Genomic DNA, 13,470 nt, shown 5'->3' with positions numbered 1-13,470 from the left:
ATTGTTTCTTTAAAGTTTTCTTAATGTAAATAGCACATTTATTCTGTATAAAGAGATACATGCAAACTTATTTGTGAGAAATGAAGCTTTAAGCTACGTGTAAAATTTTTGGTTAAGTGCCCAGTAGGGATCTTTGGCAGAAAATACTTGGAGTTACTGTAGCTAGAATGAGCTGCTTCTCTGTTAATAGTAAACACATTTTGGATTCATTTGTATACGAAATTCTCTTCTTGGAGATAAGTATTCTACACATAGATCCCTACACATGTGGTTTTCACACTTTGGGATCATGAACCTGAGAATACTGTGAACGGTAAGAATTAGTTACGCATTTTGCATAGTGTCATTCATCATGGAGTGATGTTGCAGCTATGCCAATATCTCACTGGCAGCCAGCCCACCAATGTTGTCAGAGTAATAGTGAAGGTATGATGTATCAGATGAGAAAAGGTATATGTATCTGTCAAATCCTCAGAAAACTCAGCCTTATATAATTATTTTTTTCTTGAAATATAAGCATTTATTCACTAGGCTATGCCTAAAACTTTGTTATATGACAAATATAAAATTTGTATCTATTAATAAGATACTTCTAAATTAAAATTTAAAGGAATAACTAAAATCATAGCAAATCACATAGCTGTTTGTTTCTTTTCAGTCAGACAGAGGCAAGGGATTTCATATCGGGGAGTAGGTGGAAGTAGGGGCTGAAGTTTGCATAAAAAACTTTGAGCCAGGTGGCGGATGCATGCCTGTGATCCCAATGACTCCAGAGCTGAGTCAGGAAAATCTCAAGTTCAAAGACAGCCTTAGCAACTTACAAATTAGTGAGACCCTAAGCAACTTAGAAAGACCCTGCCTCAAAATAAAAATGGCTGGGGATGTAGCTCAGTTGTCAAGTGCCCCTGGGTTGGATTACTGGTACCAAAAAGAAAAAAAAAAAAAGAAACTTTGAGACCATAGTAGGAGGTTGAAAGTTAATTATGTAGAAACATTGAAATATTTAACCAATTATAACAGAAATTGGAAGAGAAATATCATAATGAGAATTAAGGATTCAGCTAAAATGTACATACTAAATTGAGAGACAGCCCCCCAAACAAGAACTTTTTTATATCACTCCAATAAAAGTGGCAATTAGGATTTTATTCTATAAGTAAGATATTGGAGGATCCTTCTCTAAAGCAATTCTATAGCCTCAGACATTTGTGGTTCAACTAGATGGTCAGCCAGGTTCCTACTCAGTCATCCTCTATATGAAATATGTCTGGTGACAAGTCTACCCGTGCAAATAGTTTCCAAGCCTATTTTTAGTATCTTGCTTTTAAATGATATCAGAGGTACTTCAGACTTATAAAGAATTTCTGCAACATAAAAAAAATCAAAACAAACAAAAAGTTTGGAAGAAACAGAGTTCAGGTAACAGAAGAAAAATTCAAAAGTATGATTCCTATCCTTAGAGAGGTAAGAATTGATATTGCATCAAAGAAACAAAAAAAAAAAAAGATACAATTTTTAAAAAGAAGAAGAGGAGTAATCTAGCTATTAAAACATTTTAAATAGCAAAAATTAAAAAATGAAAATCATTAGAATAGTAAATAATAAAAATCTCATGTAAAATAGAACCATAAAGATGAGAAATGTGATTGTAAGGTGAAAAAAATAAGGAGTTCGATTCCAAAATGCAAAATATAACAGAAATTATAGAAAGAAAAAATAAATATATCAGAAAGAAAAAAAAAATAACAGAAAAATTCCCAAAAAAAGAAGGCTAACTTTCCACATTAAAAAGGCTTATTGAGTACCAATACAATGAATTAAAAGAAATTGTATGTAATAAAGCACATTATTGTGAAATTTCAAAACATCAGAGATAAATAGATGATCTTAAAGGACTTTTAAAAAGTCATGCATAAAGAATCAAGAATTAACATAGCATCAATTTTCTTAACAACAGATCTGCAAGCTAAAAGATGAAAGCCTTTCAAGTTCTGAGAATAAGTATTTACAGCCTAAAATTTTGTATTCACCTTAAGTATAATGATGAAATAAACACATTCTCAGAAATGCATCATTGCAAATCTGAACCACCTAAATATATATTCACAGGCTACAACTGGAGAATACAATACAACCAAATAAGGAAATAGATTGTGAAAAAGGAAGATACGAGTTCCAAGAAAGTGGTTCTTACATGAGCAAGAAATATCAACTCTACAGAAAGTGTACAGAACTAATAGTCCACAGTAGAACAGGAGAATTTTAGCTCCAGAAGGAAAATCTCCAAGGAAAAATTCAAATTGTTGGAGTTGTACATTTTGGGGGAAAAATATTTTTCAAAGAAGTTTTAGAATTTTTTTGTAGAATCTGAGAAAATTATTAATAATGACGAACACAATATGAGCAAAAAAAAGGAGCCATCTTGCAATATTGTACAGGAAAGAAAATATAAACATACAGGGCTCATTGACAAAAAATATGTACATGGTCATAATAAGGTAAATTATAAATAGTAATTTAATCAAAACATTAATAGAATTATATTGAGATGATAGGAGGAGAGGAAAAAGGAGCATAGGATAGTATAAAAATGTCAAATGTTCATCATCAATAATAGGAATTCAATAAAAATGTAGATACTGTTAAGAAGATTAAAACCAAAAGATTTTGGGCCGAGGGTCGCAGAAACAGGTTAAGGCAAGGGATTCTAGTTTTTGTTCATATGTTTTATTGTTTGATTTGAATTTTAAATTATATAACTGAATTACTTTGATACTTTTTAAGATTTGAAAAACCTTGTAACCACATAAATGTTTCTGAGAAGTCTAACTGAAAATAAGCACTAGCTAAAATACATATATAGCAATATTAAGGTCACAAATGATATTTGTTATCAGCATAAAAACACAATTTTTCTGATAATGTTTCTTCTCATATCCTGATTAGATGCTACACTGTATCATGCTAATTTAATAAAAAATATTTTAGGAAAAAAGTACTTCTAGGTTTCTGATAACATACTATTTCCATTTGTTTTTTGTACTCAAAAGTATTCTATTTTCTACAGTCAGAGTTTTTTTTCAAAAAGATTTTCTTTTTGTTAAGAACTGGAAAAAAATTTTGTCATTATAATAAGACTGAAAATTATTATGTCTCTCCTAAAATAAAAGAATACATTTTTATTATATAAATAAAATATACTATTCAGAAACATTCAGTTTTCTTATGTCTTTCTTCATCTGAGTTTCTAATATTTTGATAAGGATACGTTTTGTAAATTATTAAACTCATAATGCCAGTGAATGGGAATTTTGAAGCAAGGGATATTTAAAACAGGAGTTTTCTCCTGAGAGGTGGTGAGACCTAGATTCAAGTCTACTGTTTGAGCCTGGGTAAGCCACTTTTTGGATCCTCAATTGTTCATCTATAACGAACTTTGTAGGTTCATTATGAAGATAAGAATAATATATATAAAGTACTGGAAAAGGACATGACACAAATTGTATATAGAATTAATAATGACTATTCTCTTCTCTGTGGCTCCAAGGAATGTAGTATTAAAGAATTTAAGATTTTGTAGTTAAACTGCCTGAGTTCAAATCTTGGCTCTTCCATTTATGAAGTTATGACCCTTGCTGTAGTGGCCTAAGTCTCCTTTATCTTGGTTTCAGCAATTCTATCATAGGCATAATTATTAAAATTCTGTGATAAAGCAAGTGATGAAGAAAATGTATATTCTACTAGTAAAGTGGTACATAATAAGAAATAGTAATACTAATAATGATAATAAATTAAAGGATGTAGTTTTTTTCTTCATTTCCAAGTAAAGCAAAATAAGGTAACAGAAATACATTGGTCAAGAATGGCATTTCATGAGGTTACATATGACATATGGCCTAATTTAACCATTTCCCCATAAAAGTGAATTAGAAAATGCTTTTCAAGAAATACTTTCATTCATCTACATGATATTTGAGAGGATACAGTTGCTCCTCAGTATCTTTGGGGTTGATTTTCCAGACCCCTGTGGATACCAAAATCTGCAGGGACTCAAGTTCCTATGTAGAATGTAGTATTTGTATGTAACTCATACACATCCTTCTGTCCATGATAAATAACCTCTAGATTACTTACAATTCATGATACAATACAATGTAAATGCTATGTAAGTAATTATACTATATCATTTAGGTAATAACGACAAAGAAAAATATCTGTACATGTTCAATACAGATGAAATATTTTTCAGAATATTTTTAATCTTTAGTGGAATCTATAGATATAGTGGGCTGACCATACTTTTCTTATCTGTCCACTTATCAATTGGTAAATAAGGTAAAATTCCATTCTTCCCTTTTCTCTTCACATAGTTCATTTATAATTTAGCTTTTCAGGTTATTACTTGACCAAACTGACACATGGTTCATTGAGTTATCATTGAATTCTCTCAGAATGAATAATTTGGCAGTCACATATAATCTTACTACATATAAGGCAAACAAAAAAATTATTAGGACCACAATGATAATGTTTAAGTCCAGCATAATTCAGGAATTTTTCTTTGACTTTGCTATTTTTTTAACCTTTAACAAAGCCACTTTTTTCACTTTGAGACCAGAGATGTTATTATATTTACATTTCAATTATTAGCAATTAAGTTTTTAATAAGAAAAAAGATATTTCAAAAGTTGTTTAATAAGTGAATGAATTAGGACATACATAAACTCCTGAAACCCTGTCATCATTTTACCAGAGCAACAAGCTAGCAGGCAAAAACATAACAAAACACAAAACTATTTTGTAAATCTCCATTTGAGTTAAATAAAACTCTAAGCCCACTACTATGTAAATTTCATTGTTTCTTAATGATGCTAATCTAGAGGGAACATTTATTATATGCTTGTGTTGTTTCAAGAAGTGCAAAGGTAATTCAGTCACAGTTTGCCACCCCCAAGAACTCCCACTTAAAATGAAGTCACAAGCGAAGCCTTTTTACTGTACAAAACTTCTCTTTTATGGAGTTTGCTTAAAAATGTAAGCAATTTCACAGACGGAAGGTCTGAGTAATTTCTTAAAGGTCATATTTCTCCCCAAAATTGATTTCTTTACCCTTACATTCTCATTATACTGGGCAAAGACATTTTTATTGTTTAATATTGACCTTAAGGTTATGATAACTTAAAAGTCATGTGCTTTTGCTGTCTGGAAGCAAAATTTTTGCAAACAAATAATTAATAGGGCAATTTTCTTACCTTGTTCGTGAGCATGAACAGTAATCCAAGCTACACATAGCCCAATAAAATGAAGAAGTAGTTTCCTATGGAAATGGAAAAAACAATTGTTGGTCATCTTCAACTTTTAAACCATATAAAATCCAAAATGAACTCTAATGAAAGATTAATAATTAAACTGTTATTTTAATTAGCATGGTTAAGAGTAAATTCTCTGAATTAAAATTGCAGTTTTACCATTTATTATGTAACTTGGGAACATTTTTTTATCATTCTATGCCTTAGATTTTTCATATGTTAAACCTAATTCATAAGTTTTATTAGAAGAACTAGTTGAGGACTGGGGCTTTAGCTCAGCGGCAGAGCACTTGCCTAGCATGCATGAGGCACTGGGTTCGATTCTCAGCATCACATAAAAATAAACAAATAAAATAAAGGCATTCTGCCATCTACAAAAAAAAATTAGGGAAAAAAAATGACTAATTGAAAAAGTTCATATAAAGCACATAAAACAGTACCTGGCCCCCGTACAAAGTACTGAATAAATGTGAATTAGTAAGGTGACATGATTGTTATTGTTAACATGTCAAATTACTGTACATGTAATTTCATACAAAGAAACAGAAATTTATACTAAATAATACAAATTATAGTCACTTAACCATCATGATTGTAAGTTGATGGAAAGAGCTACTTATCTGTATAAAAGATTGTTCAGATGTGAAAACCATTTGAATATCATTTAATTCTTGGTTCTTTGGTTTTGAAAATAGCAATGGCCTATATATGTCAATGTTGAGCATTTTGATGAGTAATCGTGAGTGGAATATCCACCAATTACTACAAATAAAAATGTTTATTCATATTGATTAGCTATTTAAGCAAAAAATGCTTTGTGATTTTTTAGTATAATAAAACTTTGGATAGATTTTGTTGAATATTCTTCACAACTGCCCAAATCTACCTCCCAAATAAAAACCACAGAGATAATTTTGGAAAATGATGATAAGCATGCTGAAAACAATACTTCATTAACTAAGTCTTGCTAATACGGACCTTGATTATTTCTTGTATTCTAATTCAATGACTCTTCAAATGACATTTGTGTAATGTTAGTCTTCAAGAATCAATTGCAGAGTCCCAGGGAAATTGTATGTCTTTTGTATTAAGGTCTGGGGTATTTTTCTGCTCATTGTCAATAAAGTTTTTATCTTTGTCAATTAGTATAAGTGTATGCCTTTATCTTACTGTAAGAAAGATAATCTTTTTACAAAGTTTAGCTAACAATATAAATTATATTCTTTAGATAATAGAACACAATATCATTTGTATTAAAATGGTACTTTCCATTTTTGTATTTTAAAGTGAACATATAAGTCGAGATTTTGAAAGAGCATTCAACAGCTATCACTAACTCTATAAATTAATCAATTGAATCATTACAGAAATTTCAACTGATATGGGCAAATAGTTAGACTCTATATCTTAAAGAATCCCACATATGGTAGCATTCCATCTAAATCAATAGTTCCCAAATGTTAGTCCACCTGAGGTGCTTGGGAGAAATGCAGATTCTGCCCTGATGAAAATAGTTGACTCAAAAGTTGGGGGTGAATCTTCAAGATGCATATATTCTAACTACATGATTCTACAGATTCTAACAATCTTTTGTTACAGATTATGTAACAAAAATTTAGAACATTAACTGTTTATTTTCCAATTAGAATACATTTAAATATACATTAGTTTGCTCAGATCACATATATCTGATTTTATGACATGACACAAATATTATTTGATCCTTTCAAATCCTTTTCTACTGTATTAGAATAGCAGTTTTCATACTTGTATATCAGAATCACCTCAAGAACTTTCAAAAATTGCTGGACCTCGCCCCCAGAGTTTCTGGCTTAGTAGGTTTTGGTGAGGCTCAAGAGTCTGCATTTATAACAAGTTCCTAGGTGATGCTGCTGCTGCTATTTGGAGAGCCACATTCTGAAGATGATAAATTTAAGAGATGATAAAAGGCTCCCCTGTTTTGGACCTTTTTTTTTTTTGACATTGGCTGCACACTGGAATCCTATAAAATTTTAAGAACTACTTATACTGGAGTCCTTCTCTCCCCTTCACAGATATTAATTTTAATATGTCTATGGTACACTCATTTTAAATATCAAATGATTCCAATGTACAGACAAGGTTGAAGACCATTGCACAAAATTGAAATGACTTCTGTACATAACAGATATAAATATACTTGGACATTGAACAAGATGGGACAAGTCTAAAAGAAGTCAGCAATATGGTAATAAATCTTTAAGTTTCAAAAAATATAAGCGATGATATTGATATCTGAGGATACCTAACAAAATATGAAACACTTTGCATCATCTGACTGCTAGCCACATTTTCAGTTTGATATCAGCCACTTTCCAAACATAACCAGAAAAATAATGGTAAAGGCCTAAAGGAGATCAGGCAGGGATATATAGACATATAGATATATAGATATCACACTTAAAACATTAAATTGACAAAATATCACTCCCAAGCATCTTCCCTAGATGACTCTCAAAGAGCTATTCAATTTTCTTTTTATCCAAAGGGTCCCAGTTACTTTAGAGGAATGCCAAGCATCTTCTGGTTTAGGGTACCCATGAGATTCTTAAGAATTATGAGTAGACTACAGATACTCGTTCTTATATAGATTCAATTTATAATAAGAAGAAGGATTTGTAAAATCTTGTGTATAGGGAACTTTTAAAGTATTTTTTAGTTGTACTTGGACCTTTATTTTATTTATCTATTTATTTATTTATGTGCTGTGCTGAAAATCAAACCCAATGCCTCACACATCCTATGCAAGCACTCTACCACTGAGTCACAACCCTAGTCCTAGAGAACTTTTTTAATGAATTGATGGTTTTAAGTCAATTGAAAAGGGTGAACTAATCTGAGAAATATACATATGTGACATGCAATGGTAATTTCAACAATTTCTACCACACTAGGTTTTACATGCCAAAAACTTTTCAAATCTGTGACAACTTTACAGACTCTGGTTTTTACTAACAGCTAAGATCCAGTTCCCAATATAACATAGCAATAGGGATAAACTTGAATGATTCAGGATTTTAAGCCTTGTCACTAACATTATACACAATGAATTTCTCAGACTATCAATTCAACTCAATAGGTAGTACTTACATAACTAATCCTGTGTGAAGCATAATAGAGCTTTTGGTTAAATTCTAAGTGTTTAAGCAATTCATGAAGTATAAAGAAGATAAATGATTAAGGACTTCAAGTAATCATAGAGCCTAGAGTCCACTCAATAGGAGGGAAGAAAAATACAACTAGTCTGTTGTAGTAACACCACAGAGATTGTTAAACTGATTCTTGCCTATTCTAGCAAAGTTTCTGGCAGATGCTAGTGTTATATTAAAAAAAACTTATATGAATGAGAGAAACAATCAACCTTCAATCAATACTATCATGTGGTCTTGAGTCTTGACAAATATATAACTTCTCTAACATCTGCATATTGATCCTAGGATCAAGAAAAGCCAGTTCTTCTACCATCTATTTGTTTAGCTAAGAAAGTTCATAATTTAAAGACCTTTTGCTCTCTGGTCTCTTTCTGCAGTCCCAGGTTAAGCCACTTCTTCCCTAGATGTATGCTTTAACCAAGTTTATTTCTTTCAGGCCCTCAAGTGCACTGTCCTCTCACCAATGAGCCTTTTAATGTTCCAGAACCTGTTTGGAAAATTCCATGTCCTTTCTAATTAGGTTTCAGTCTAGACTTTGTTTCCTTTGGTTCACTTTTCTTCCATCATTATCCTTCCAGCCCTTCATACCTGCCAGGACTGTTAGATAACAACCCAGTATATACCCTTATCTCATTTGTTATACTTGGTTGTTTCATTTACTATGACCTGTATTAGACTAGGCACATTGGGAAGGCAGCAATTATGTCACTATCTTGCTCAATCATTATATCCCTATTGCTTACAATCATACTGGGAACATCATTGGAGCTCAGTAAACATTTGTTGAACGAATAAATGAGAATTATGTTAGGCTTTTAAAAGAATGAAAATGAAATGGTCCTTATTTCAGCTCTCAGAGTTACAATTTCTGAAATAAGTCATAGTTGCAAGCCATGCAAGGAAACTAGCACAGCTATTCTAATTCCTCTAATAAAATTTATTTTTCTCTTGCAACTTCAGATTACCAAGCAGAATGTCTAAATAACACTCAAACTTACTTTCCATAAATTATATTTTCTCTCCTTGATATTGGCTACACACTGGAATCCTGTAAAATTTTAAGAACTACTTACACTTGAGTCCTTCTAAGCAACTTAAAAAAATAGAATTTAATGCCAAATTGCAAGACCTTTACAACCAAACATTTTTTGCTATTGTTTTTTTTTCCCCCCTTTTTGGTTGTAGAAACCCTTAATTACCCTAATAGTCTGCCTGGAAGATTTAATATGTTAAATCAGTATATCAAACACTTTGAGGTTTTAGCTTTCTTTTATTAATTCCACAAAGTCACATCTAAAAGCAGCCCTGTGAAAGAAAATGTCTGAAAGGATCCAGTTTTAAAACTATAAATGTTTTTGGGTGACTAATCAGAACTATGATTTAAAAAAGCTGCTCCTGCTTTTCCAAAATGTCACCACAAAAAGATGGCGGAAAATGAAAACCTCAGGGGTTTCATTAGGGACTCCAGGGTTTAATTCAGTGGCCTAACATTATCATCAGCTAATCAGCTGCTTCTACCAAGTCCCTCCTCCTTTCCCAAGGACTGGTGGCCTTTTTTCAAATTCAAGAACTCCAAATTCTGTATGAAAATGGGATTTTTTTTTTCCTTTAGAAACAATTTCTTGGTCCAACCATTAACTACCCTCTCCATGCTTTGCATGTGTGTGGTTGCAGCTGTGAGGTTCTGCAATCTGATGTCGTTTTGAATTGCCCTTAATTCTCTGCAGCCCATCCCCACTGGCTCCTATAATGGAACAAGTTGGATGTCAGCAGATATCCAAGAGTTGCAAGGCCCTGGCCAGAAGATCTTCCAAGAAATCAGTGAAACCAGCACCTTTGCCCAGGAGCTGCTACCCATGCTGACACTACTCCACAAGTTCTTTTCCCATCCACGTGGTGTAATTTTTCCTCAGAGGCTCCTCCAGTATTATCCATTCTTTGGTTTCTCTACTTCCCGCTACCCCCCCCCCCTCCTCAATCATCTGGACCCAATTTAAAACCCCAAACTGCCCAAGAATTTATGCAGGGCCTTTTCTGGGAGCATCTGGAAGGGAAGTGTAAACCAGACAAGACAGAGGCCAGGAGCAGAAGATCTGCTGTAATCCATGAAGTCTGTCACAACTACCAAAGGGAGTTTTAGTCAGCAACGTGGGCCTGAAGCAGAGGAACAGGGAAAGCCCTCACCGCTGGAGAGGTCAGTGGGAGAAGCACGTGGAAGCTGCTGCTGGACAGGAGGTGAAGGGCCATACCAGCTTTTCCTGGTGGCTGAGCCTTCTAGCCTCTTTGTAACCGCTAGGGATCCGCGGAAAGATGTGCCCAGAATCTCAGGATGAGCTGAGCATCCTTCTCATCCCTATTCCTGTCTCCCTCTCCCAGACTGTCCACACCGAGCGACGTTTATCTAGAAAAGTAGTTCTTCTGCCTAGGAATTCCAAGCAGCCTGTGTGAGCCCCTCTGGAAAGAGGGCCCACTGAGCTTCTGGCACCCGGGTCTCCCAGGCCCCCAGCACTGCTCCGCACGCCTAGTGTTTCAAAAGTTGCGAGCTTTCCTCTGTTTCCTGCAGATGGGGGTGCGCAGGAAGGTGCCTCTTAGTCAGCATCAGGGAAGCTTCCAAGGATCTTAGCAGAAAAGCTCGCAAGCCCTAGCCAGGCTGGGCTGCACGCGGCTGGGAAGCACATGTGCATACAAACACTGCCACAAGGCGGTCTTTCTCCACACCCCGCCTCCGCCTGCCCTCAGCTGACTGTTCTGCCCCCTGTTCTCCCACCTACTCTCCCGAGGGGCAATCTCTCCACAGAAAATCATCACAGCTGTGTTCGTGCCTTTTGCTCCTGGAGGCCAGAAGCAAATGTGTGTAACCCATTGCCCTCCTCCAGGGAGCAGGGCAGTCAAAAGACCCAATAACCCCATCCTCCCTCTTTTCCCAGTGAAGGGGTGTTAACAGGTACTGCGCCCAAAGAGGACGTGGGTGTGGGTCAGGACCCGCCCAAACCCTCCCTGGTAAGATCAGCTCCGCCCCCGCGTCCTGCCCACCCCCCTGGTCCCGGCGAGAAGCACTTCCCCACTGACAGGCCAATGATCAGGGCACAGCCTCAGCTCCAAATGGGTAGCACTTTTGTTGGCCTTCTAACTAGAGGCGATTGCCTTTGAACCCGTGGGAAGAACAGCGTCCGGATGCCCAAGGTTCTGCAGGCACACCCCCCACACCTCCACCTGGTAACCCTACCACGCAACTGCAGGCGCTCGGCCCAGTGGTCCAGGCTGCGTGCATGGAGCTCAGGGGACTGCTGGTGTCCTAGCAATGCCAACCTGGGCACCCTGAGAAGCACCGCGGACTTCAGCCAGGGCCCTGCGGGAGGGGAAGGGGAGGAAGGAGAGAGCGGTGGAAGCAAGAGCCCAGGCGGGCGTTGGAGCCCAGCTCTGAGCGGCGGGAGAAGTGGCCGAAGACGTCGGGACGCGTGCCAGTTAGTTTTTCCTCCCGAGCCACAGGATAACTTTAAGCATAAACTGCCTGAGCCCCGCTGGCACGAGGCTTCCTTTCAAACACCGTATTTTACAAATTGAGAAGACGGGGGAGGATGCCACGGCTGCTCGCCCGCTCCCAGTGCCAGAAAGTGCCAAGGATTGGGGCCACAGATCTCCAGCCCTCGTGGTAGATCCAGGGGGGTGGAGTGAAGGGTTGGTCTAACCCCTACCCGGGCGGGTGGGCTACTTACGTTTTTGCGGTGGGGGAGACTTTTCCACGCCTTGTCCTGTGGGCTCCTAAATGCATTTGTATGCATTTGTCCGTGCAGCAAAACGCTAACGGAAAACAGAAGCCAACTCCGAACTGCTAAGGGTGCAGGTACTGTCCATGAAAAAGGGGGGGAAATCACGTGAAAACCATGCTCCTAACCCGCAACGAGGGGGAAAAAAGAAAGAGAGGAGATGAGGTGGTGTGGGGGTTGGAAATAGCACCCGAAGGGGGAGGACAGATAGGCTTCCTGCTGCCTAGCTCAGTGTGGGACGGGCCAGGGTTGTGTTCCCCTGGGAGGACAGGCGAGGAGGGAGACTTCAACAGGGAGGCAGCGGGGCGCCGGCGGCAGCAGGAGTGCAGCTGCGAGTTCACTTGCGGTTCAAAGGCGACTCTGTGACTCCAGTGGAGTCCTCTGCTTTGGGCCTGGGAGGAGAAAGAGGAGGGGGAGGAAAGGAGATGAGGGGTGGGGGTGGGGGGAAGTCCTTGGAAACAGCCCGCGCCCAACATTTGTCAAACAAGCACACACACCCACTTCGGAAATCAAGTCGGTGCGAGGGGGCCGGTGGCAACTGCAGGCGCTCGGCGTTGACTGCCGCCGGCTGCTTCGCCTGGAAGAAGAGGAACCAGGCAAATCCGGCTGGTGTTAAATTTCACCGCTCTCTGACTTGCAATGACATCACCAAACACAGCGCACACCTCCCCCTCTGTCCCGCAACCTTCCCCCACCCAGCGCCGGGCTCCAGCGCCCCTGTCAGCCAGTCCTTCGGGGTCTGGCTGGGCCTGCAGCACCCTGGGCGCGCACGCCGCCCCCTGGGCACCGCCCGCACGTTCTCCCTTCCCACTTACAAGTGACTAGGATCCTTCCTTCCTTGCAGTGTCCGTGTACCATTCCCCATTCACTGCAATCCCGATTTCATGTTTTGGTCTTGAACCTCTACCATCTCTAGTCTTCTTACTATCTTCACTCATCTTCTGAAATCCTTCTTAGTTCAGCGGAGTCCTCACTGATCTTGCTTTCTTTGCAGGCGTCTTTTTACCTGATTGTAATGGTCTCACAGCTACCTTCCTTCCCCTTCACTCTTTCCTTTAAGTCTGTTCCACTACTTTTAATGACTTTTCTCTCTTGCAAGCCACCTTTCCGCCTTCTCCCTACCTTTTACAGGCTTCTGTAGGTGTAGCTTAAAGCTCTGCAGTTATGCAAGAGCATGCTAACATACAGTCTTACCCATTTGAA

The 13,470-nt window shown here is 37.5% G+C and overlaps 1 protein-coding gene across 1 annotated transcript in view; it reads right to left on the bottom strand.

Moving 5' to 3' along the window:
* The window catches only part of COL24A1 (collagen type XXIV alpha 1 chain), a 421,320-nt gene extending 408,138 nt beyond the window's left edge, over positions 1 to 13,182 (bottom strand). The window contains exons 1-4 of the mRNA XM_081305079.1: positions 13,083 to 13,182; positions 12,769 to 12,844; positions 12,217 to 12,659; positions 5,253 to 5,317 (exon numbers count right to left, since the gene is read on the bottom strand). Coding sequence (XP_081161205.1) covers positions 5,253 to 5,317; positions 12,217 to 12,272 — 121 coding nt within the window. The 5' untranslated portion in view covers positions 12,273 to 12,659; positions 12,769 to 12,844; positions 13,083 to 13,182. The remainder of the gene's footprint in view (positions 1 to 5,252; positions 5,318 to 12,216; positions 12,660 to 12,768; positions 12,845 to 13,082) is intronic.
* Positions 13,183 to 13,470: the final 288 nt, after the last annotated feature.

Source organism: Spermophilus citellus (assembly GCF_964194105.1).
Source record: "Spermophilus citellus genome assembly, chromosome: 9".
In the NCBI taxonomy this organism is placed as follows: domain Eukaryota; kingdom Metazoa; phylum Chordata; class Mammalia; order Rodentia; family Sciuridae; genus Spermophilus; species Spermophilus citellus.
Note: the sequence above shows the minus strand (reverse complement) of the source record. Positions and strands in the feature narration are given on the sequence as shown.